Source organism: Pantherophis guttatus, chromosome 1 (genome assembly GCF_059756535.1).
Source record: "Pantherophis guttatus breed Tessera chromosome 1, ASM5975653v1, whole genome shotgun sequence".
NCBI lineage: Eukaryota > Metazoa > Chordata > Lepidosauria > Squamata > Colubridae > Pantherophis > Pantherophis guttatus.
This window is the reverse complement of record NC_142063.1, coordinates 152,033,586-152,060,030: the sequence shown is the minus strand read 5'-3', so window position 1 is coordinate 152,060,030 and position 26,445 is coordinate 152,033,586. Positions and strand designations below refer to the sequence as shown.

General features: G+C 35.8%; 1 protein-coding gene across 2 annotated transcripts in view; it reads left to right on the top strand.

Moving 5' to 3' along the window:
- The window catches only part of LRP2 (LDL receptor related protein 2), a 144,895-nt gene that overhangs the window by 4,245 nt on the left and 114,205 nt on the right, over positions 1-26,445 (top strand). For both annotated transcript variants that reach the window (XM_034426960.3, XM_034426953.3), the window contains exons 2-3: positions 22,276-22,383; positions 23,096-23,218. In XM_034426960.3, the coding sequence (XP_034282851.2) occupies positions 22,276-22,383; positions 23,096-23,218 (231 nt within the window). The remainder of the gene's footprint in view (positions 1-22,275; positions 22,384-23,095; positions 23,219-26,445) is intronic.

Sequence of the window (26,445 nt, the reverse complement as noted above, 5' to 3'; positions counted from 1 at the left end):
ACCAAGAAGAATGGACAAAAAGCAGAGAATAAGGGGGGGGGAGGTGGAGTTTGTTTATAATTGTAAAAGCAATGGTACTATTAAAATTTTAATTCATTCTTCCTGGAAAGAGCTTTCTTACACTTTATATTCCCTAACGGATTGTAAAATAAATTAGATTGAGAAAAATTGTAATAAATAAGATGGTTGGATTGTATAAGCGGAATGAATGAGAATCAAATTGCAAAACAAATATAGAATAGATTCAAAGGAAAGAAAAGACTATAAACTTTGTAGTTGGATGGAGTTGATGAGATTTTCAAAACAAGCAGGAAATATAAAGACAATAGGAAAAGTATGAATTGGAAGCAAATGTGCTTGTATGCATAGCAGACTTCCCCGACCTTTTTGGCTTTGTGGACCAGTGTGGGGAGAGAGGAGATGGTTCCACACGAGCAGCAGGCAAGTGTATGGATGTATGCATCAGCATTTGTGCAAGCGGCAGGTACGTGGGCCACTGTTCATGCAAATGAAGCATGCATGCATGTGCTCACCCGCTGAACTGCACATGGGGATGCCACATTCCATAGCCACATTCCGAACGGCTCAAGGACCATTAGTAGACCGCGGCCCAGGGGTTGGGGATCCTTGATGTATAGAAAGATAGGAAAAAGTATAGTGAATGCTGTGGATATAAACTGATTCATCTATCTTTTCCTTTCACTGTTCTTAGTCTCTTTTAATTTCTGCAGTTTACTATTTCTTATTTCTTTTCTGCACTCTGCATAATATATCACTTACCCTTATATGGAACATTGTTCAAAATATCAATACTGTTTGCATAGTTGAAGAAGATGCAGTAGAACCTGTTGTTGTTGTTAGTAATGGAGTTGTGTCCAACCCATCGCAACCCCATGGGCAACGTTCCTCTAGGCCTTCCTGTCCTCTACCATCCCCAGGAATCCATTTAATTCCACGCTGACTGCTTCATTGACTCCATCCAGCCACCTCATTTTCTGTCGTCCCCTTCTTCTTTTGCCCTCAATCATTCCCAGCATTAGGCTCTTCTCCAGTGAGTCTTTCCTTCTCATTAGGTGGCCAAAGTATTTGAGTAACATCTTCAGGATCTTGCCTTCTAAAAAGCAGTCAGGGTTGATCTCCTCTTGGACTGACCAGTTTAATTACCTTGCAGTCCAAGGGACTTGCAGGAGTCTTCTCCAGCACCATAGTTCAAAGGCCTCAATTCTTTGGTGCTCAGCCTTCCTTATGGTCCAACTTTCACAGCCAATACATGGCAACTAGGAAAACCATAGCCTTGCTTATACACACTTTTATTGGCAGGGTGATGTCTCTGCTTTTTAATATGCTGTCTAGGTTTGCCATAGCTTTTGCCATAGAACATTTTGTAGATCTAATGAAATTCCTTCATGAGAATCCTGTTGATTAATGCGGTTATATATTTCAGATAAAAACAAAGCCATGGAAAATAGAAGTCGAGGAAGCAAAAAACACTGAACATTTTGTGTGTGTTCATCTTTACTCAGAATAATTTGTGAATGAAAACTAAGTAGAATGTTACACCCAGAGGTGCTCAGATGTTATCACAATCTAATATTCCTGACTTATAGTCCCCATGATTGAAGTTGTGTTCTCTGTAATATAGTCAGCCAGTAGACTTAAAGAAATCAATAAGAGTTATAAATAGAAACTACAACCACAGTCAGGATCTATAGTCCAATGCTCATTTGCATAAAAGGAATTATTTACCTCTATTTTCAGGGAAGTCAATATATTTTCTTGAGTTTGGCTTTTCTACTTGTTATGGGAAAGACATTTATAATACGCAGTAATAAAAAGACAAGAGCCAGTTTGGTGTAGTGTTTGAGGCATCAGGCTATAGACTGGGAGATTGTGAATTGACTTGGGGACAAAGCCAGTTGAAAATGCCTTGGGCCAGTCATTTTCTCTCAGCCCTAGGAAGAAAGCAATGGCAAATAATTTCTGAAAAACTTTGCCAAAAAGACTGCAGGGACTTTGTCCAGGCACTCTCCTAGAATCAGACATGATTGAATGAAAGAAAAAATAAAATAAAATGACACTATTTTACATAGTGTCATAAATTGTACTGTTTTCTCTTGGGACAATTATATTTCAGTAACAGTGATTTTATTATGGAGGAAGGATTTTAATCTTGCATTTAAAGGAAAACTATTAAACATATCCTTTATTTTTACCACTAAAGGTATTTTTTACCATTTTGTTTTTACTGTGACTGAAATTTTGCAGGTTTTTTAAAATTCCAGTTTATATCAGAGCAATATGTTCAATTATTTATATTAACATGTTATAAATACTTTTGTTAGTAGATCTTTAAATTTTTAATTTGTGTTTTTAGAATATTAATAGATCTTAATAACAGACACAGATCCTTCAGGATCTAAGTAAAAGAAAGGGTTTTCATTATCTTGATTTTATTTTTGCAAGATTGAAGAAGCAAGTTAGAAGTCTCTTTATAAGTGAACAATGAATTAAGTTTTAGTTAACTATGGCAATACTTTTTTTTTAAAAAAAAAGATAAAACAGCACTTGATTTTTGTACCTTCCTTAATCTTTCTTTAATAATTTACCCCTTTTTATGTTCCAGGCAGTGAAGTATATTAGGAATTTGCTAAATAATCACCTAAAGTGGAGAATAGGACATGAAGACAGTGTTTCAGTTAATTGTTGAAAGCAGTAGATGACACTAGATTAGACTTAAATTCCTTTTTACCAATAGTTACAGTGGCAGTGAATTATTAAACTGAAGGCAAGCAGGTATGGGATATTTGTGGAATCTTTGCAGCCCTTGACTGATTTACTTTGATACCTCATTGAACTCAATTGTGCATCTTTCTGAAAGGATTGCAGTGTTAACCTAGGGCAGATATGTGATCTAGTTAGTGCTTCAACCTGCATTAATGAAAAAATGGTCCTGTTGTTTTATATTGATCTAAATCCGAGTCACAAAATTTCACATTAATCCAAATTTATCTTTCATGGTTTCTACATGAAATTGGGAAACAGTCATTTAAAGGGAGAGGGTAAATGAGAATGGTGGTTAAAGTTTTATTTTTCCTCCTTGCCCCCTTCTGGGTTCTTTGGCTAATATTGTATTGTTCTAAGAGATTTGTTACTGCGCAGTATCTCTTTCCTTTGTGTAACATAGGTCTAAACCTGCTAGCCTTTATCTTAGGTTGTTTTTTTTTTTTTTTTAAAAAAAACTCCTTAGTGCTGACTCCAGCAGAATTCTCTCAGATGCAGTAGACTGAGGAAGTTTTCAGAATTTGACCCTGACTGAATTTGTTACCTCAGTTGACAACTTCATGTAAGATTAACCAAAAGAGAATTTTAGAATTTTGATTTTTTTAAAAAAATCAAGTTTTAAAACATTACATACAATTCTCATTTTCAGAACACAATCTGGGGAAGCAATATCTGAAGCAGATATTACAGTTGTCCAGCTTTGAATTTTGTGAAGAAATGAAGGTGAATATATGTGACCCAGGATAATAATGCAGGATCCAATCTGAGTCAGTCACCAGAACCAGAGTTTTAGTCTTCTGAGTTTTCGGACTCGTGCTGGAGTCCATCCTCAGGGAACTTCTCTCTCACCAGAATTGAGAGAGAGAATTGAGATAGAACTTCTCTCTCACTAAAATTTGTGAAGAAAGCCTACTATCAGTTTCATAATCAAATGAAGGTAGATGAATGGAGAAAAATACTCAGCGACATTTTTTTCCTGCCATTAGAGTAATGAGTTTATCAATTTCAGGTTTCAATATAATTAAAAGCTTATAATGGCCCAAGCTATTCCAGTTAACTCTCAAGCGAGGTGTTTTTCTGAACAATATTAGAATATTCAAAGTAAATAATGTATAGGTTGTCCCCTTAATGAAAACAGGTTATATTTTATTATAGACTTTTTAGTTACACCAAATCACAGTCACACTAATTTGGTGGTAACAGATGTATAATGCTTCAGAAGGTCTTTGACATATTGTACAAGACAGCGTCTTTAATCAGACTTTTTCATGGACTACCATGCACGTATGGATTTCTTAAATAAGTGTGATGTCCCATTGAATTAACCAACAAAGCAAATTCACTACTATATTGAAAATATCAAATAGGCCTTGAATAAATTAGGGCATCCACGATAATTGCAACTTGTGTGCCAGAATATTAATGGATATCAATATTCCAGATATGGAAAAATTATATCTAATTTTTCCATATGTGAATATGTGGTCACTAAGTTGATGGCAGATTTAGAAGATGGATAAACTTGTAAGGAAGAGAGAGAGAGAAATTAAAATAAATACTAGTTTAAAACCTTCTTCATCTGAGAAACCTTAACAAGAGTGGCTCAAAACCTCATCACCACGTGATTAAACCACTATGATGGGCTCTGAAAGCTGCAGTCAGATATAAAGTGTGGCAGCCGGGTTAGTAGCAGGTGAGAACTACTATTGTAATTTAATAGCAATAGCCCTTACACTTATATACAGCTTCACAGTGCTTTTCAGCCCTCTCTAAGCAGTTTACAAAGTCAGCATATTGCTCCGAAAAATCTGCTGGTTTTGCAGTCTCTGATTTGGTTACTAATAGTTTCTGGGTCCAGTTCATAATATTATCTCAATCTACAAAGGATTATGGCTTGGCTTCAACTTATTTCTCTGACTGGGTATTGCTGTGTGAACATCCAAGGAGGGGATGCTTGATCCCTGGATCAGATTCTATAACTTGGCAATATGATCTTTGTCAGTATGAGCTATTAAAATGTACAATTCAGCCCCAGAATTAAGCTCAATAGTATTTATTGGTGCTTATTTCCAGATAAATATATACAAGGTTATAACATGAATTAGTTATAAAATGAACTAACATAGACCAGCGGTGAAATCCGGCCCGATCTATCTGGCTCACGCAAACCGGTAGCGCCGGGAGACTCTGCCCACCCGCCGGGACGTTATTACATCCTGTTTTTGACCCTCTGAGTATGCGCAGAAGGCTCTACACATGCGCAGAAGAGGCACTCACACGCATAGCGCACATGCACTCCTGCTCTCTCCCGTTCCCGAACCGGTAGCGAAGGTAAGTGGATTTCACCGCTGACATAGACTGTGTTAAAATGTGCAGTTTCAAACCTATTTGAATACAAATGGTGGTTTTCTGCTTCTAAACAGAAACTTAGAAATTTTAAATACTAAGTATTTTTCTATTTTGAAATCTTAATAGCACTTTTTATTTATTTACTTTTAATATGTTTTCCCCAAGGATAAATAATTAAGCCTATGTATTGGGAGCAAATAATATTAAAAACTTTTCAGTCTATTTTAAAAGAATCTTTTTCAGCCAAGTACTTTTTATAACATAAACATTCCCTTTTATATTCCAGTGATGTCAAAAATTGATATTTTACATACCAAAGCAAGCAGGTTGCCTGCCTACTTGCTTTCCTCTTTTCTTACCTACTACTGTTTTCTACTATTTCTTTGAAAAATGAATCCAAGTATCATATTAAACAATGTACATCTATAGGCAACATGAATAGTACATCAGAGAAATGGAAGCATGATAATATTAACTATGCTCACGTATTTCTGAGATAATTCAGAATCACTCTTTTGTTTTGGTTTTGCTGTCCTTAAAATGGATTAGAGACTAAAAGATGAGCATTATTCTGTATTCTTAAAAATGACACATAAGAATTAGGGCAAGTGTGTTACAATACTATCAAAATATTCGGAAAGCCATTTTTAATTAATTAAGGTACATCTTTCTTGAACAAGTACAGACAAGTTAACCCATAAAGTCATTTTACTTGAATGAAAGTAATATATTCATAAATATATGTTGAAAGTCTTAGGGACAAATAGATACAACACTAAGAAAACACCAAATCTATTGTAGGAAAACTCGAATGCTTGGAGGGCACCCAAATCTGAAAATCTAACATCTCAAACAACACAGAATGGAAATAAGGATTTTCTGGATTTTCATTTGTGTTTTTTTTAATAAAAATAAATTCCCTTTTAACTGTTTCAGTGGGATGGTGCTGCTCTCCGTGTGCTCCAGCATCACCTAGTTGTAGGGCATGTTTGAAGCCAGAAGATGAAAACTTACACAAATTCATAGGCAATATTTATCAACAACAGCTTTTTCTGTGAAGGGACGAACCTGAAAATGATGTGTAATATCTATAATGTCTTCATTATAAGAGATATAATAATCTATAATCTTAATTAGTTTGCTAATTAAGCAAATCAGCAGAAACAATGATGAAAGATTGTTACCTCTTTGTAAAAAAATGTGAGTTGAAGTTTTTACTTCAGTGTGATGATTCATGCAGCTGTTTACAATTAAATGTATTTGTCACTACTATGATATTAAACTAATTTAGTGACTTAGCAGACTACTTTTGAATGTGGATGCATATTTTCATTAGCACATTAATGTTTGTGAGCCAATTCGTCAAGCATCTTTTTTGCAACCTGGTGGAACACAGTAGCTTTTTAAACTATTGCATTCAGCAGTGAAAATGTGTAGTTGGAGCATTACTGGCAGGACTTCTAATATTTTAAATACCAGTGTATTTCCTGAAAACTATTCAGATTTTGCATTTGACTTTGCTTTCAGGATAGCAACAAGGTGCCTTTTACACATCTCTTTCCATAGTGAGATAGATAGATTGATCCTAGCTATGTATAAAAGCATCAGTAACATTCTTTTCATTATTATGTTCTGAGATGATTGATCAGAATTTAGATGACTATGGATTGAACCCAGTCATATTTGCTTTGGAGATGAAAGCCCTCATTCTGGTTTCTCTTTAGGCATTTTTTTCCCCCAGAAAACAAAAGTATTGACAATATACAATACTCAAATGCATGGTTCCTTCTATAAAAAATTGGTTGAACCAGAATAAAGTCCATCCTCCTTGGATCTTAAAAGATAATCAAAATGGATAGATTCATTTTCACATACCATTAACAATTTACCAAGATTGCTTAATCCTTTTTAGGAAATATTCTTGATTTGCTTGAGGAATTAGGGCAAAGACAAGATTATATTTCAGAATAACCCATTTTGCAATAAAATGGTGAATAGATAAGCTTTGGACAAATGCTCCTGCTGCCAACTGTACTTTGTATCTGTGGCTGATGTCTTGGCTTTTAAAGAATACTCAAAGGAGGTAGTGAAGATTGTAATCTTTTTCATTGCCAGCTAATAAAACAAGCCATTTCCAGCTTACTCTATTGTTCTAGAATTCTTTACCTTCAATTAAGAACAGAGGAAGATCCCTAAGCATAAAGAAAGATGGTAATACGACAATGTGATATTCATTCATTCATTAAATTTATATGCTGCTCATCTTACTATCAAGTGATTCTGGATGACTTACAATAACAGGTTTGCTGATAGGATTGCTAAAGTACAAGCATTGGATATTGTAGCTACTCCTCCACTGGTCAAATAGGAGTTTGAACTGGTAACTTCTTTGGAGTCTTTTTCTATCTATAGTCTAGATCCCTACATTTCTGTTGGTGAAAGTGTCCAGGGAGGTGATTGTAGAGACTAAGGAAGAATGACTTTGATACAAAGACAAGTACCGTGTTTCCTTGAAAATAAGACCCTGTCTTATATTTTTTTGAACCTTGAAATAAGTGCTTGACCTTATTGCCATGCACTCAAAAGCCCGATTGGGCTTATTATCAGGGGATGTCTTATTTTGGGGGAAACAGGGTAGTCGTCGATTTACGACCACAACTGAACCCAAAATTTCTGTTGCTAAGCGAGATAGTTGTTAAATGAATTTTGCCCCATTTTATGACCTTTCTTGCCACAGACGTTAAGTGAATTGCTAGGGTTGTTAAGTTAGTAACACATTTGTCAAGTGAATCTGGTTTCCCATTGATTTTTTGTCAAAAGGTCGCAAACAATGATCACATGACCCCAGGACACTGCAACTGTCATAAATAGTGCCTGGATTTTGATCTGCATCATCATGAGAATGCTGCAGTAGTTGTATGTCTGAAAAATGGCCATAAGTCACTTTTTCAATGCCTTTGTAACTTTGAACTGTCACTAAATGAACTGTTGAAAGTCAAGGACTATATGTATGCAAGAACTGTTATCTAGGCAAAGGGGGCCGAAACATTCTTCAAGTCCTTGGAAACAAAATAATGTTTGAAATACCTCCCTGATTCCCTGGACTATAAGAAGGGTGGGTGGGAGACCTGCAGCATAATCAGATTTGCACAGTTCTGTTGTTATAACTAATTTCAATAAAGGTGGTTTTGGTCTTCCTGTGGAATTGATTTCCTGCTCTGGTCTACTTAATGGAGCTGACTGTGATAAGCAGTTGTGTCAGGCTTGCAATAAGTGTTAATGGACAGAGAATGCTTTCTGCCTTTAGGGGTAAACGGTACAGAAAAGGTGGGGAATCTGGTTGTGCTGTTTCTGGAAGACACGAATTAATTTGGTAGAAAACATGATATTCTGTAGTTTGTAGAAACAAGCCAGCGTCATGCCAAATAATTTTTATTTTTAACCAAACAAAACAAGTGAAAATTAGTAACTGCATTGATAATACATTTACTAGCAAAACAATATATGCATGTGATAAAAAAAATATTTGACTAATTTTTGAATTTCTCCTAGTCTTAACGAGAAGAGGACAAAGAGAGTACAGGAGTATGGAGGGAGTCTAGGTTTTTGTCTCCTGTGATAAATCATGTTTTACCACACTTGACCACCGTTAGTAAATGTCCTTTGCAATTTCTTTATCATTGATTTATTACCATCAGTGAACCAGGTGGATTCATAGAATTAGTGGATAGGTAAAAAGCTAAGTGAACTTAGTTGTCACTCTAATTTATGGTTGGTTTATAAGCTAGCAAAACAGTAGTTAAAGAAAACAACTGTGGCTTGCCCTGTCAGTTGCTGGTTCATCTTTGCTTTTAGTTGCTTGTGCCCTGCATTGCTAAAGATTACTCAGGGTAGAACTGCACATTTGAAGGTTTCAGAGCTGCCTTTAATTCCTTGGTTGCAGCCCTTAGAGAGACCACCAAGTGGAATGACTATATTCTAGTATTTATTGTGACTAAAAAAAAAATCACATGAGATATAGTAATAACAATATAATTAAAATGAAATTAATTGCAGTTTGTTTTATCTATATTTTATCCACATGCCCTGCTCTGGATATTTAATCATGGCACAGAAACTTATGAGTTATAATTGACAGACTGATTTCAGCAATGCTATTACAGTAAATCTATTTCTGCCAGTCTTTGTGAACTTCAGCCTTTCAGTCTATATATTGTTTGGGTATGTAGCATTTATTTTTATTACAGAATACAGTCAGTAAAATAAAAGATGCATCAGTTTGCCTGTTGTGTACTATACAAGAATTTGAGTGGGGGCTTAGAAATATTTTGAATGAGTATAGAGAATGAAAACCTGATTATGAAGTATGACATGAATTTTCCACCTGTTTTGACAATTGTAGAAAATTCATTGTTGAATTAAAATAGTAAACATTTGAGGGCTGGAAAGAAAGGAGAATCAAGTTCTCAAAAAATAGTGTGTAAATTTTTATTCGTTTTATCCTTCCTGTTGCAAAAGCTCAATCAAGTACAAAATGAGTGAATCGGTGTGTAGAATGGGAAAATGTGGTATTTGTATTTGTAAATTTTCTTTGCACAATCTTGGAGCACATCACAGGAAATGAATAAAATGAATAAATTTCATTTATTGAATGCTGATCCGCAAATATGATACCAAGGTAACTTTAAATGATTGTTCACCATTTAAAAACAACCTCCAAACTGTATTATTATAGAAGTAGTTCTATAATAATCTCTGTTTTAAGGGCTACCTTTCTATTTTAGCATTATTGGTTATCTCAAATCTCCTCCTCTGCAGCTGCACAGAAAAAAGACAATGAAGGTCTGCAGATCCTTTTACAGAATGCTGCTTTGCAATTAAGGTGGAGAGTGGGAGGAAAAACATCTGAAGAACTATTAAAAAGATAAGGGAAGATCTTGTCACTTAGCTTATCTTCTGGAGGAATATATATGGCACCAGTAAGTGATTGATAAAGTCAGTATGAGAGTAGGTTGGTCTTAGTGGCTGACCTGTTTGATGGAAAAAGTATGGGCCTCTAAAAAAATCCTATCATTATTGTTCAGTGAAGGTGTGATTAGATAATTTCCAGCTCATATACAGAGTATAACCAACATTCAGAATGACTTTTGCAAATATGGAGTTTGAAGATTTTGGGTCTGTGATAAATTGGATTGTAATATTGCACGCACATAGTTTTTTATATTTACAATTTAAAACATGTTTACCTTGAAGCAGGTAGAGTCCAATGTCTATGGAGATTCTCAATCATCGAGGTCAATGTTGTCCCAAAGGTGCTTTTTTCAAGAGGCAACTGGACTTTCTGGTTTTTCTTTGAACATGTTTCGCTTCTCATCCAAGAAGCTTCCAGAGCTGAAGAAGCTTCTTGGTTGAGAAGCTTCTTGAAAGAAAAACCAGAAAATCTAGTTGCCTCTTGAAAAAAGTACCTTTGGGACAGGTAGAGTTCAGGTTTTCAGTTTAGACTATTAGTATTAACCTTCAAAATAAAATCATGGAGAAGGAGCTTGAATCATTTCAAACTGCTGTAATACTAAAAGGATACAACAGTTTATTATCACCTACTGGGATTTTGTATTGTGTATCCTACAACCATCATATCAAAATGTCTCAAAAATACGTAGTGATGCAAGGCTAAACAATACTGAAGATCCATAAAAAGAGCTGTAGTTCATGAGGCTCTTGACCTTGACTCCTGATTGGTGAACCCAAACTGTACCTGCTAAAGACCAAGAGGAACAGCTCCTTTGCTCTAGCCACTTTGTAGGGAGAAGTAATAACTGTGTTACATCACAGCACCACCAGTCAAGTCAAGGGTAATATCCTTGGTGATTTAATTGAATCCATTTTACTAGCCAAAAAATGCAAAGTTGCATCCCCAGCCCATTATTATTTAATTTATATAGGAGATGTTCCATCGTCCCTTTGTTGCCCACCTCCTTTTCTGTAATCTCTTTTATGTAACAATGCAGCCTATACTGTCTATAACCCAAGTAGGTATCTAAAAATGGCTTCAAACTCCATCTCTTTACTGCTTCAGAGAACCCCCTGAAATAGGTTACACTCTCTCCTTGTTTAGCTACTGCAACCCATTCCTTAAAATGGAAGTGAAATGGTTGCTAGGCAAACATATAACTGAGAGAATCTGCAAAGATAATTGATTGTAAAATTCTCTCCATAGTGTTTTGTACCTACCTCATTTCCCCCATTTTTGTCCCTTCACAGGGCTGGGAGATTGCTTAAACAAGCTACAGTATCTCTTCCTGAGCTGCTTTTCTCCACAGCACTTCCTTAAAAAGTATTAATGGCAAGTTAACAACTTAAGCTTAATGACCCTAGTTGATTAGAATCATCTAGCCAGCTTGTCCTGCTGCCTGAAACTGACCAGATCTTTACCAGTTTTGTACTGAAAGCTTTTATTGTTAATTATTGTTTTATTCTTAAGCACATGAAATTTGGTTGTAAACATGTATGTTGGTCATAAAATGAAGTTTTTTTTAAAAAAAATACTGTCATAACAGTCACTAAACAAGGAGTGGCTCTACTCCAAAACAAAAATACTGGGACTCTCTAGGAAACAATTTAAGCCCTCAACTAGATGGATGATCAATGGCAAATCACTGAACAGATAAATTATTTTGAATATCTAGGTCTTTATTTTCAATCTTCTATTTTCTGGTCTCCTCAAAAAAAAAAAAAGAATTCCTAGTAAAAGCATCCCCAAAACACCCCTTGTAATTCTTAAATTTGCAAGTCAATTGGTAACAATTATAATCCAGCAGCATTTAAACTATTTAAAGCCAGAGGTTTTGGTTTGATGCTATATGGTGATCAGTTATGAATTAATAAGGAGGCTCTGTCAGGTGCAAGAAGTCGGTAGCCAGGATACAGTTCAAAAGTACTACAAGTTTATTTCATACTACCTGCAAAGAAGAATATGAACTATTAATGGTCAAGGTGAATTGGTGCCATATTTGTCAACGGACATCAAGGGGGTTGGACTTAAGCCTTTTATAGGGGTGCAGACACTTCAAACTAATGATACATTTTGACCCCAGTGTTGGGCTCAACTTGGTCATCTCCTACATCTCCTATTTTAGAAACAATGTAATCAAAATGCTTGAAAATCTTACTATGAGTTTCTTATTCAACTTCAAGTGTTCCAATATGGTGGCTAGAATTAAGCTGCATTTTCCTTGAGGCCTGATTCAAACTTTGTCATCTTAGAGCTGACTAGACAAGTCTATTGTGGAACTTCCTTAGTTCATATCATCTTGCTGGATACGTTGTCTTCCAACCTAAGAAGACAAATCAATGTTGATTCGGCATATTGTGGTTTTGCCCCTCAACACTACTGGGTTTGGGGCTTGCTAAAACTCTGGCCAAACTAAAACTAAACTGGGTTTGGGATCTTGGTATTCAAAATGACAAAGTCTCTCATCTTTTTTATAACAATTAATCCTCCTTCCTCCAAAATGTTCTGTATATTGTTTAATAGCTTATATGTTCTGCATAGAAGACTACTTAATGGCCCTAATGGGACCCAAGTTTGGTATCATAGTTAAGGCTAGAAACTGGGAGACTCTTAAATTCTAGTCCCACCTTAGCCACAAAAGCCAGATGGGTGATTTTGGACTAGTCTCGCTCAGCCCAACTCACCTCACAAGGTTGGTGTTGTGGGGAAAATAGGAGGAGAAAGAAGTATGAGATACGTTTGCTGCCTTGAGTTGTTTATAAAAAATAATAAAGTGGGATATAAATAAAAAAATAAAATCATATCAGGGCACCCACTGGTAGATATACTGTATAAACCTCCAGATGAAAGCCAAACTTCTTTCTTTTCAGATTCAGAAGTAGAACCTGTCTCACAAATGCTACTAAAATGTCCATTGTACACACTCAAATGGTGATCAAACTTATTACTTCCAATTGTTAATAGCTCTAATCGCCATTGAGACCAGGAGGCTGTTACTCTTCTCCTGAATGACCACTCTTTAGTAACCTTTAAGAAGATTGCAAAATTCTTATCAATAGTTATAGCTGTTAGAAGCTGTCTGGTTCCTCTTTCATAGTATTAACCATTAGCACTTAATTGCTTTAGGATTTCCTGCAATTTTTAAAATTTCTTTTTATAGCCATCGTATTGTATGCTAGTCATTTATTGTGTTTCATCATGGACCTAAAGAAATTTTGATTGATTGATTGGTGGAAATGGATGCATTCAACTTCCTCCAAGGCAAAACGAATCATTTCCATCCCTAGACATTGCCTCCCTTGTCCACTAAATAGTTTGACTAATCTGATGATGTGGACACATTTCTATGCTGACATGTAAATTGAAAATAGATTTTTTAAAAATGGCCTCCAGATTGCAAAAAAGTTACCTATTGCTGTCTTAACAATAGGTAATATAGAAGATCCAAGTTACATAAACTTGGAAAAGCAGAAATATAAGAAAACCATGTACACTGAACCTCACAACGAGATATAGTTCTATTAATATGATAATTCACTGTAATATTGTGAATAGTAAGTAAGAATTCTAAACAGCCATGTCTCTTTATATCCGTGGCTTTAAATCATAGCTTTATATAAAAATAAATATGGGGTTATTGCATATTTTGCAATGTTGTAAATAACATTTCTTAGCTATTAATCTTCCTCCCTCCCCTCCCCTCCCCTCCCCTCCCTTCCTCTCCTCTCCCTCCTAATAATCCAAAGACTAGTGTGTTTACTTCAGTAGGCAGGGTGGATAAAAATCAATGATTTTTTTAAAAAAAAATAAAAAAAATCAGATTTTTTTGATTTAAATCGGATTTTTTTGATTTTTATCGAATTTATTTTAATAAAAAACTTTTGGGGTAAAAATCTATCGTAAGATAGTTTTCTATTTAAGATACATAAATAATTTAGTTTATTCAGCATGAAATGGAGCTTAGTTATATAGCATGAGGCTGTATATTCTGCAACACTGGGACTATCGGTGAGTCAACAGTGGGTCAAAGGAGTAGCAGAGATGACAGTTGCTCTTTAAAAATTATGATTTAAATCGAGTTGATTTAAATCAAGCCTTTTTACTAGTGATTTAAATCATGATTTAAATTATGATTTAAATCAACTCGATTTAAATCAAATCCACCCTGTCAGTAGGCAAAACAATCCAGAGAGAAAGAAAATTTTCTAGCTTTGCATTCTATGTTGCTTGCTTTGTTTCCAGAGAACACTGATGGATTGATGAAGTTTTCCCAGGTTAAACAATTATTCCTAATGCTCCATTCTTTATTGCACTCTTCTCTATTTCTTGTGTTCTTGAAATGCATTGGATCACAATTCATTACTTCTGGTTGGCTGGAAGGATGAAAGAGTTCAGTAGGGCTGGAAAGCCCCAGGCATTGGATAAGGCTGCCTTATTGCATCAATCTTTTCTATACCTTGGCTTAATAATAGCCTTGAAATATGCCCTAGGAAAGAATGATTTAGCTTTTCTTCCAACATATTTTTTCCAGAAGAAGTAAGATTCATGGGTACATTATTGGGTAGAGTATTGCTATTTTGTAAAATTGCACATTTATTCTGTTTAATATAGAGAGTGACCATTTTATCCTAAATTTAAATCGCAACCAACATAGTTTCTAAAAGTAGTAACACTTAACTGAAGAAGAGTTATTTGAACTTACAGTCATTGGGCAATTTAAGTTATTTAAGATATTTAAAATAAGGGAATTTAAGAGATGTTGCCTTAGATTGTAGGGGTGTAGTACTGTAGGTACTATAACTAGAACAAAAAACCTTGGAATGAGTGATCTTTGGTGCTGGGCCCCAGCAGATTAGAGAGTCAATAGATGGCTATGGTTCTTGGAAAAATAATAGAGTGTATTTTTGGAGGAGAGAGTTCAATTGCAGAGTGTTTAAACCTTGAAATCTCCGTAGATTATGATGGAATAACTGGCGCATCCATAGAAATGGTCATTCAAAATGGCAGGCACAACTGGGACATCAAAGCCCCACCCCCTTTTATTAATGCAACACAAATATTGCACAGACAAGTAAAAAGAAGCAAGGGTTTGATTGCCCAGCTCTGCTTGCCATTTTGAAGCCAATGACCATTTCTATGGATGCCCTTGGTTATAAAAAGATAGATCTTCATAAAAATATGGTGTGAGTCAGGCAAACCCATAAAAATATAAATGAATTGCTTTTGGTACCTTTGGGGTTCCATTCTTCGTTGAAAGGGTCACTATTTTACATCTGGAAAAATGTTCCTTTATTTAACAATTATTTTTAGAACGTTGTTACCTTTCTGCTGCTTGCCACTGTGTGCCACATATTTTAAACTGCTTCACATTGTAGAATTTGGTATAAAAATGGTTTGTCGTGAATGCGACTGCAAGACAGAGTTATCGATTTTATATAATGACCTGATGGAACAAGTGACAGTGAGGGAAAAGAAGAAAAATGGTGAGCAGGTCTTTATAGTATATGATTCCAAGTGCTCAAACACTGAGGCAAACATGTGAACAGAGCTTATATTGTTCAAATATTGAAGCACAAAAACTGAGAAAACATCTCTTCGCTGCCATCTAGAGGTTGTCCAGTTTTTTGCAACCCAAATTTGAGAGCCCTGAAAAGGAAGCCTTCCATCTTTTTTTTGAAAGATGCCTGCATTTTCTTCTCCAGTACAACATTGCTTATTTTTAAACCCATCTAAGTAAAAATATATCGCCTTTAATAGTGCTGTATTGTTCATTTAAAACTTACCAGTAGTTTCCTCCAGGAACCCTGCTCACACAATTGTTTTCATGAAGGAACCACTGAGATTTATCAGTACCTGTCAAAATAAATCAGAATTTGCACTAGTATACCATTAGTATGCCATTTCTTGGCTCTCTTCAGCTGATTGTAGGACTTCCTTGCCATCTTTAAAAAAAAGAGCTGACTAAAAATGAAACATTTCCTGTAAAATAATACGAGTAGTAATCAGTCTTCCACTGAGCCCAGTTTTCTTTTGAATGCTAACGTTGTTCATTTGCTCCATTTGCTATGGCAAGCCAGCAATTCGTCCTGCTGTTCTTTGAAGGGCTCCTAGAATTATCTGGGTTTTAAAAGGCCTGAACAATGCATTGGATTGCTACTTAAATGTAGCTAAAACAAAAAGGTAATACTTAATACTTCCTTCAGCATGAGGTCAAGAAGATCAAAGGGAAGAAAAAGGCAACAGGCCCTCGAGGACCCATACCACATTAATTAAAATCCCCAGTGGAATGATCCAAGCAAGCAAAAATATTGTGAAAAACACCCCCCTCGCCCCCAGACTCCTACAAATGGCTCTGATAATCAACAAGGGTGGGGAAGGAGGTTCACATACCAAGTGGATTTGCCTAAGTTGGCATTCCATTTCACAGTCTAGATGAGAACAAATATTAGACCAAAGCCTTGGATTGGATAGATCTATTTACTTAGTTTTATAGCCTGCCCCATTACAAAGGCTGAAGATAGAGAATATAAACTAGAAAAAAAAAGTCTAATGAAAATTTTATTCTGAAAAGAGAGAGATAAATAATCGTAATATACTGCTCAAAAAAATAAAGGGAACACAAGCAGAAGACATCCAAGATCTGAATGAATGAAATAGCCTTATTAAATACTTTGTTCTTTACATACAGTAGTTTATACACTGCTCAAACAACTAAAGGGAACACAAAACTACTGTCTGTAACGAACAAAGTATTTAATAAGGCTATTTCATTCATTCAGATCTCGGATGTCTTCTGCTTGTGTTCCCTTTATTTTTTTGAGCAGTGTATATAACCTTGGAGTGAAGTTGAGAATACCTTTTAAACAGTAAAGATTTGGCCTCCTGTCCATTCTGTTACACTCCCCTGGAGAACAAAATAAATCTGAAAAACAAAACTTTTTCTACAGCTTTAATGGTTGCTAGATGCCTGTGATGATGAGAAGTATAGGACTATGATGTGATTTTGTGAATGGAGCCTCAGTTGTAAAGCTAATAATTTCTATTACAATGTAAGAAAATAAGACCATTTCTCCTTTAGCATGCTTTACGATCCATGTAGGTCAGTTAAAAATATAGCACACAATGTTTCTTTTGGGGGATTGCTCTAGGGCAGTGGTTCTCAACCTGTGGGTCGGGACCCCTTTGGGGGTCGAATGACCCTTTCAGAGGGGTCGCCTAAGACCATCGGAAAACAAATATTTTCAATGGTTTTAGGAATAATTTTATTGTTGGGGGTCACCACAACATGAGAAACTGTATTAAAGGGTCACAGCATTAGGAAGGTTGAGAACCACTGCTCTAGGGGATCTTTGCATCCTTTTACCAACTTTGGTTCTTCTTCTAATTGCAGATACAGCATTTTTATTTGGCTATTTAAGTAGCTGCACTCTAAAAATATGGGGGAAAAATCAGTTAACAAACTGCAATGAACTTTTTAGCAATTTTATACAGCTTAAGAAACACTATTCCTTGACTTCTGTTATTATGTTATACATATTCCCCTCTTCTTATGCTTATTCTTAAGACCTAAGTATCAGGAAGTTTCAATATACTCTCAGAAATTCAGGGGAGCTTGCTCATTTAGAAAGGTTGGCTATATATGTATAAACCATTTCTGCGACTCTCTAATATTTGTTAACCTATCTGCTTGCTTTTTGATATGAACTCTATATTATTATATATCTTGTGATTATGGGGAAATAGTTTGTTTTCTGTTCCTCCCTTGAGATTTAGGTAGATAGTCAGATCTCTTGCATTTTGACAAAAGTCTGATTTTGACAAAGAGAAATATCCCTTTGTAAGGTTCATTTTTGAATGTATTATGTATGTACAATATACAATATAGATCTGCATATGTTCAGTCCTGTATCATTACAGCAATCCTAGGGAGCGTCTGTACAGTATATTACACATGTTTAGGTTCAGGTGGGTGCTCTTATTTATAGTTGAAATATAAACGGACTTAGGGCTCATTGTGACCTTCCAGAGGTTTTTTCCAGCAATTCCCATACTCCTGGTCAATGATGAAGGACGTTGGGGAAATGCACAACTTCCCTACTTCTAATCCCTTTTACAACAATATCCTTCAATTGATTGAGCAATACCTAGTGTTGCATAAGCACAGAAGGACTTTCCAACCCTTGGGCTCCCCTAAATCACTTTAGGATAGGGAGTTCTCTAAATTCTCTGGAACAGGTTTTGACTATCCAAATAACTGAAAATTCCCATGTTCCACTGATAGCTTTTCCAAGAGAAGTATTAGTTGGTCTTTGTTTAGCATTCAAAAAGATCTTTTCCAGCTTTATTTTTTTCCTCCCCTTTGTGAGTGGAAAGTATTGGGCTATTTTTTCTTTTGTATAAAATACTTTTGAGAGTATGACCAATGCACAATTCAATAAATTATAATAGATTTTCTGAAGTATTGTAGGCATTGATACAGTACTCAGGATATGACTTATAGAAAGATGGATCATTTTTAGTGTTAAAATGAAGAGAAGTACTGGTCTGCTAAGACTGGTGTACGTGTGCTATTTTTTTCACTATATCTATATCAAATCATAGGAATGTACTTAAGCAGAACTGTATAGCATATAATATACCAAAGTGCATCAGTTATTCCTATGCATGCTTAAGGATTGCCATTAAGGTAATGAATGAACATTACGCTCATAGAGTTATTGCTCCTTAAATAACCCAAGAATCTGGTTTTCAAATATAAAAGAGAATTCAGTCAAAGGGCTGCAAATTCCAGCTTGTGTTTGTGCATTCCTTCCGGGCATGTTTCAAGGGAGGCTGTTGTGCTTTTTAAGGTGCTTGATAAGAGCCCTGCCCCACCAGTCCCAGATCTGCCCCACCAACCATCCTTGTGCATTAGTTTCTAAGGTATTTAGGTGAACATGCTCCTGTACCACTCTGTACCACCATTTATCCAACTGAACTATCTGACCATTTGCAGGATACATTATAAATCAGGGTGTCACTACCAGACAATCAGGTCTGAACATTTCTTGCATAAAGCGGTTTGGCTACAGAATATCCCAAGGGAGGATATCATTGAATTGTGTTTATGAGTTGCTGCTTTTCCACTCAGGCTCAGCCGACCTGTTGTTTCTGCCCATCCTTTTGTGTGATTGAGGAGTTAGTAACAGTCTCTTGCCTCTAATCATGTTGCTTGTTTAGTTAAGATAGGTAAAATGCAATCTGGTAATTAATTTCTGAGATTGGAATTGTAAAGTATTAATTTGATAAATGCAGAAACTTTATCCTCTTTTGAGTGTGTGCTTCCAATCTTTGTAGATTCTGAGGCTACCTGAAAAATAGCTTAGTTGAATGTATTTAATATTTATCCCATTACCCAAATTTTATCTGAAGGTCTTGGCATACTGTAAGAGTTATTCATATAAAGATGCATGCCCCCTACAGTTCTTGGAGTGGGAAAAAAGTTAATGCATCAATCAAAGTCACCTAATAAATCTCTTTATGAAATTGCTGTCATTTTATTAAATTTTTCACCTATATTATTTTCTGTGTTTCTATTGCTGAGGATGGAATTTTAATTTATATTTATTTATTTTATAATTTATGTATTGCCCATCTCATCTGAAAATGATCTTGGGTGGTTTTTCATACATTAAAATCAGGGGTGAAATGCTCCCAGTTCGGACCGGATCACCCGATCCGGTAGCGATGGAGGCGGGTGGTTCGGAGAATCGGTAGCAAAAATCCCTGCACCCCCCATGCTCAGCTGAGCCACGCAATCATCAGAGGCTTTTTAAAAAAAAAATTTAAAAGCATTTTTTCTACAACCTCTTTGGCCGAAAAAGTGCTTTTAAAAGTAAAAAAAAAGCCTCTGATGATAGCACAGCTCAGCTGGGATTGTCAAAGGCTTTTAAAATCCAAGCTGAGTTGCCAGATTGGCAGAGGCTTTTTTCTTTTAAATGCCTCTGATGATCCAAGCTGAGTTGCCTGATTGGCAGAGGCTTTTTTTTTTTAAAAGCCTCTGACGATCCAAGCTGAGTTGCCTGATCGGCAGAGGCTTTTTTCTTTTAAATGCCTCTGACGATCCAAGCTGAGTTGCCTGATCGGCAGAGGCTTTTTTTTCTTTTAAATGCCTCTGACGATCCAAGCTGAGTTGCCTAATCAGCAGAAGCTTTTTTTCTTTTAAAAGAACTCAGGCAACTCAGCTGGGATAGTCAGAGCCTTTTGAAAGCATTTTTTTTACAACCTCTTCGCCGAAGAGGTTGTAGAAAAAAGTTTAAAAAAAAATGGCCATGCCCACCCAGTCACATTACCCCCACCAAGCCATGCCCACAGAACCGGTAGTAACAAATTTTAGATTTCACCACTGATTAAAACCAATTAACATTAAAAAAGATAAAACAGTAATAATCATAGTCATAGTAATAATGACATCTGTAATACCATCAAATGGCCTATTCTAGGTCCTTGGAAAAGACTCTATAAGTAGAGAAAAAAATGACAAATCCAGTCTGAACATCTGGCTGACTGTGCAACGAACCATAATAATGATAATTTTCATGTCAGATGAATCAAACATTTTAAAACATGCTGTCAGGTTGCTTCAGTTCTACTTGCATGAATGATATGAAGTTAGTAATTGATAATCAACAAAAGGACAGATTCTTATAATTCTCCTGTAAAACAAAAGTGGAGAAATTTGCATAGTAAGAGCCGTACAACACAACTCCTCCCTTTAATGTAAATAACTTAGCAAATGAGAGAGGATTCCCTTAACGTCATTTTTAACTGAGGTCCTGAATGGTTGCAGTCTTAAAAAGTTAATGAGCTGGGGGGGGGTTGTCTTAAATCTTGGCTTTAATTTAAGAACTCTAGATTCTTGCTTCTAAATAAAGTCTTAATTCAGGCTCAACTCTTGATGACTTTATGGGCATGTCCATGTGACTTTCTTAACAATACAGAAGTAGCTTGCCATTGTCTTCTGGGATTTGGTTATGCTTCATTTTACTTCTCATTGTAACCTATCCTAACCTAACCTATCCCCTTGGGCTTCCTGTTGGTTACTATCCAAATACTAGCTCAGTCTAATCCTGTTTAACTTTTTGAGATCAGTCAGGTTTGGAAAGCACTTTTCAACTAATTGGGACACTGGGTTTGGACAATACATTAGTGAACCCAATTCCTAATTTGTATACTTGTCAATAAGACAGGCCAGTTAGGAATATATGGGTCGAGTGAACCAGAATGAATTTTTGTATGCCCCTTACTATCTATTTTATATGGTCATTGGAAAGGGGAATTCTGAAGTTATAGAGTGATTTAACCAAGACCTTTTCACCATACTCACAAAAACAATGATTATTCCTGTAAAGGAGTGAAGTATTTGTTGTTTAATTATCTCTTCACTTTTTAAAGCTCCTCTTATTTGATCTCTATGTATGAGATATATAAACCCAGATCAAAACAAACCATAAAACCACAACCAACATGTCATTGTTTGCATATCACATTAAATTATAGCTGCAATCAGCATACCAGTAGCAAACATACTTTCAAATTGGTCACTTCTCTGAAGCTAAAATAGTTAATTCACTTACCCAATCTACAAATCGCTTTAAGGCCAAAACAGCCGAATCATATTCAACACTAAACAGAGTTCCATGCAATTTCTATAGATGGTTACAGAAGATTCTAGAAACAGAAAGCTTTCTGTTTTATTCTTAGGTTAATTAAAGTCCTAACCTATTTATTATATATTGACAAGGGCATCAGAAGGCAGAACACAGATACATATACAGTAAATTAATAAATCGTTTTTGTGAATAGGTCAAACAGTTGAGTGTTTGCTTTATCATGATGTTTTCTTTTCTCTTTAACCCTCTGGGTCACACTTCAGAATTCTGAATAGATAGACAGTATTTTGTGTAGAGGTTTATGTGTTCTGTACCGATTCAAATGTGACTTAACAGTTATATTTTCTTCAGTTTCATTGACCTACTGATATAAGAATTTGCCCATTTGTGATGAGAAAACAATATAGAATGTTGGTACTAATATTATCCATTTCACACTTAACAAAATAAAATAACAGAATGCATTTTATGGCTTGATTCCAGGATGTGAACAAGGCCAATTTCGTTGTGGAAATGGGCGCTGCATTCCTGAGGACTGGAGATGTGATGGAGCAAGAGACTGTTCAGATGACACGGATGAAGCCGGCTGTCGTAAGTGGAATTAAGCTTACTTAATGCATTTGGTCTTTTCCAAACATCAGCATTAAGAATCATTTTCCTCATCCATTGCCAGTATGGCCAGGAAATTTCATAGAGATGAAACGTTCTGGACACTAAGTTAGGGAAAGGTGATTAAAACATAGCTGGGTATTAGGAAGGTTGAGATGCCTTCATGATAAACAGATCTTTTAATGGCTATGAAGCATACTGATTAAACAACAACCAAGATACTGAAGAGTACGATATGGGAATGTTTGTGTTTATGTCTGTGTGGTGGTGTTGGAGAGGTGGATAGACAAGTAAAATATTTGGTTGGAAACTGCACATAAACTTTTAGACTTTAGGTCGAGTCCAGCAGGACTGTTCTTTATCTGGTAGTGACATATGTTACTGGCTGGGATCACATATTGTTCATTTGCTGAATTAGTCACAATAGCTAGGTTTAAACATGGCACTGAGGCAAAAAAACAAACCAATTATGGCTCAGCAAGACCTTTGTACCCAGCTGTCTGACGTTCCTAACTTGCTGATTTTTTGATCATGTGGCAAGGTGCCTAGTATTACATTTCTAGAGTTACTATTAGAATTCATTAGATTAGAGTTTTAATGTTCAAAAACCATTTTGTATGACTACAGGCCGAGTCCTTTATTCATCTAACATCTAAACCAGAACCTTCAAATACAATTTGCTTGTCCATTTTAGCACATCCAAGCTGTGAAGGAAACCAGTTTCAGTGTCACAGTGATGGAGAATGCATTCCTCAGGCATGGGTTTGTGATGATGAAGAAGACTGTGACGATGGCTCCGATGAACATCAGCAATGTCGTAAGTTATGACCTAGTAATGAGTCCCATAGATTACTGGAATGGCACATGTTTTGCTTGGAATTAGTCTAATTCAATCCCTGGCATTTCCAGAACAGAATTGGAAAAGTTTATTTTATAAAATGGAAGAAAACTGTTTCCATTCAGAATAGTTGTTCTAAAATTCATGGACCAATGGGTTGAATTGATATAAGGCAGTGGTGGGATTCAAGTAATTTAACAACCGGTTCTCTACCCTAATGTTTTCTTCCAACAACCAGTTTGCCAAACTGCTCAGAAAGTTAACAACTGGTTCTCCCGAAGTGGTGCGAACTGGCTGAATCCCACCACTGATATAAGGTTACTTCTAATGGGTCCTTCTTAAGTGCATCCTTTCTTTTCTGATTTGAATTCCTTTATCTTTAGATTTATTGCACAATTGCCATCTAATAATGGGTCTTTGAATAGCAATAGCAATAGCACTTGGACTTATATACCACTTCACAGTCAGCATATTGCCCCCCGCCCAGCAATCTGGGTCCTCATTTTACCGACCTCAGAAGGATGCCCCAGTAATTCAGTTGAATATTGTGAATTCTGATCGTTGGGGTAAATAAAGTTGAGGTTCACTTTGTTTGCATTAGGATAGATCAGTCTGTTTACATTCTGAAAACTTTTTTAAAAACTTTTTTTTACATTTTTTTTTTACTTTTAAATTTTTCTGTCCCATTTCTTTTTCAGCTAAAACTGCAGTTTTAAAATCTGTAAGAAAGAATGTGCTTAAGGGGATTTAAATTTAAGCATATTTATTTACCACATGTTTTTATTCCAGCTACACATTTCTAAACATATTTTACCCTGAAATACACATTTGTACTCTGATATTTTTCTGCTATGAATTCTGCTGGAGAAGTGCAAATTCTGAATGATAACTACATTGTGACCCAATGGATGTAGTCTAGTACAGTTCTTACTGAAATTCTCCAATGTTGAATTCTTCAAGCATCCTAATTTTTTAATGTAAAATTTTGAGTATATTTCCAAGCTCAATATGCATTCATTACTGGAATTGGGACTTCCCAGAGGTCTAGATTATATGAGATTTGTATGCAGTACTCTGTAAACATTAGACTTCCTCACCTTTCGGATTTGTTTCAGACAGTGAAAACATTCCGGATTGGATTTGGAGTTCCCCTTAGTTTTAGAATTTGAGTAGGCTATAAATAGACTACTTTGGTTATGATAAAGTTCACCTTTCCCCTTTGCTCTGCAGTATTTTCTAGTCTTGCTAATCTGGGCTATATTTTGTTCACTTTCTGGGAAATGGTTTCCCCGGTTGTAGTGCAGATAATTTTTTGAACTATTGACCCAGGATAATGCAAAGATTTTTATTGTAGTTCCATCCCAAAGATGTTTTTTTGTCCTCATTACCTTTTCGATAGGAGCTATAAATGCTAGTAGTTACATATTATCTATTGGGGAGGCAGTAAAGGGCAAAATCCAGTGACATTTCTGAAATCCAAATTTCAACTGACTTCTGACCTTTGTGCACATTAACACAATTCCATTGTAAAATGGATTCATTGTAAAGTCTTTCACCTGTTTTGAATCAATGTTAGGAAATCACATGATTTATTACCTTGGGATATTTGAATATATTCTTCAATATTATTGTTTGTTCAGTTAAACATCACAACATGTATAATGTTGCCTCTCTCCACCTGTTTGTTGTGCATCTGTAACCATTAGTGTGTCAACCAAGATTTACATCTACAAAAAAACCTTTACTTGTCTTCTGGTCACTAACAAAACAAAGAAAAAAAATCCAATGTAGTGTGTGTGTGTGTGTGTGTGTGTGTGTGTGTGTGTATTTAATTAGAAGGAGAATCTATTTACCTCACTATTGGCCATACTGTGGTTTATTAGCATCTAGAAGGCAAGGATTTCCTATCTGGTATAATGTAACAGTTCAAAAACATAATACAGGCAAAGTAGACGAGCAATCCAATGTATTAATGAATATATATCAAGCAGAACATCTTGATTCCTCAGGTAATCTTGTGTCTTTCCTGCATGTGGATTTCTCACGGACTAAAATTTGGTTGCCTCTAGTCTTGCACAAATATAATAAGAGCTTCAAAGAATTTATAATCTAAACACAAACATTTAACATATAGCTGAGAGGCACAAACAAACCAGGCTAGAAAGGGCAGTTAAAGATAGCTGTAAGATTACATCTTCATTGGAGAATTCCTTCTTCACATCAGTGAGTGCAACATTCCACTGATAGATTTTTCCGATACATGGTAAATTATGGCCACAGTGAGTTGCATATTATCTTGACTTCGTTCATGAAAAATAAATGATGAGAATATAGGGAGCACCCTAAAATTCTGAAACAGTAAAAGTAACCTACCTATATACTTATACAAAGTTGAATATACTGAATAAGTCAGTTAAGTTGTGGATTGGACCTGGTTTGGGCTGTCCTCACTTAATGACTGTCCTGTTTAGCGATAGTTCAAAGTTATGACAGCGTGCTGAAAAAGTAACTTTGTGACCAATCTTCACACTTACTACTATCCCTGTGATTATATGAAATTGTACTGAAAGTGGCCTTATTTTGCATGATGTATCTGCTCTTTTGTATGCCTTCCCTTTCTTAGCTAAGCTTTACAGGAGTTACATTAATATATCTACATAGTTCATAAATAACATGAAAGCTTGATTTAGGAATGTGTAAAAGTTTACATTTAAATGTATCCATTTCGGCTTTTTCATTCAATTATCGTTGAAAACAGTTCTTTAGGCTGAATATTGTATTTATGACAATACAGTAATTACATTGATATTGTATTGTTACATAATTTTGATAAATTTTAATTTATTGTACTGTATTCAGCAATATGCTGTAAGCTGCTTACAGTCAGAGAAGCATTTGTAACGATAGAGATGTAAATAAGGATGATTCCTGTTCATTTGAAAACTATACATTTTATAAACATATCTTCAGAAACAGAGAAGCCATAGGACAGGGGTGTCAAAATCAAGGCCCGCGGGCTGGGTCTGGCCCATGGGGTGCTTAGATCTGACCCGTGGGGTTGCCCTGGAAACAGCGAAGGACCAGCCCACAGTGCCTCTGCCAACGAAAATGGAGCTCGGCCCTCCTGAGCTCCATTTTCGCTGGCAGAGGGTTGCAAGAGGCCGTCGCAGTCGAAAACGGAGATTGGGAGCCTGTTTTCGCTGGCA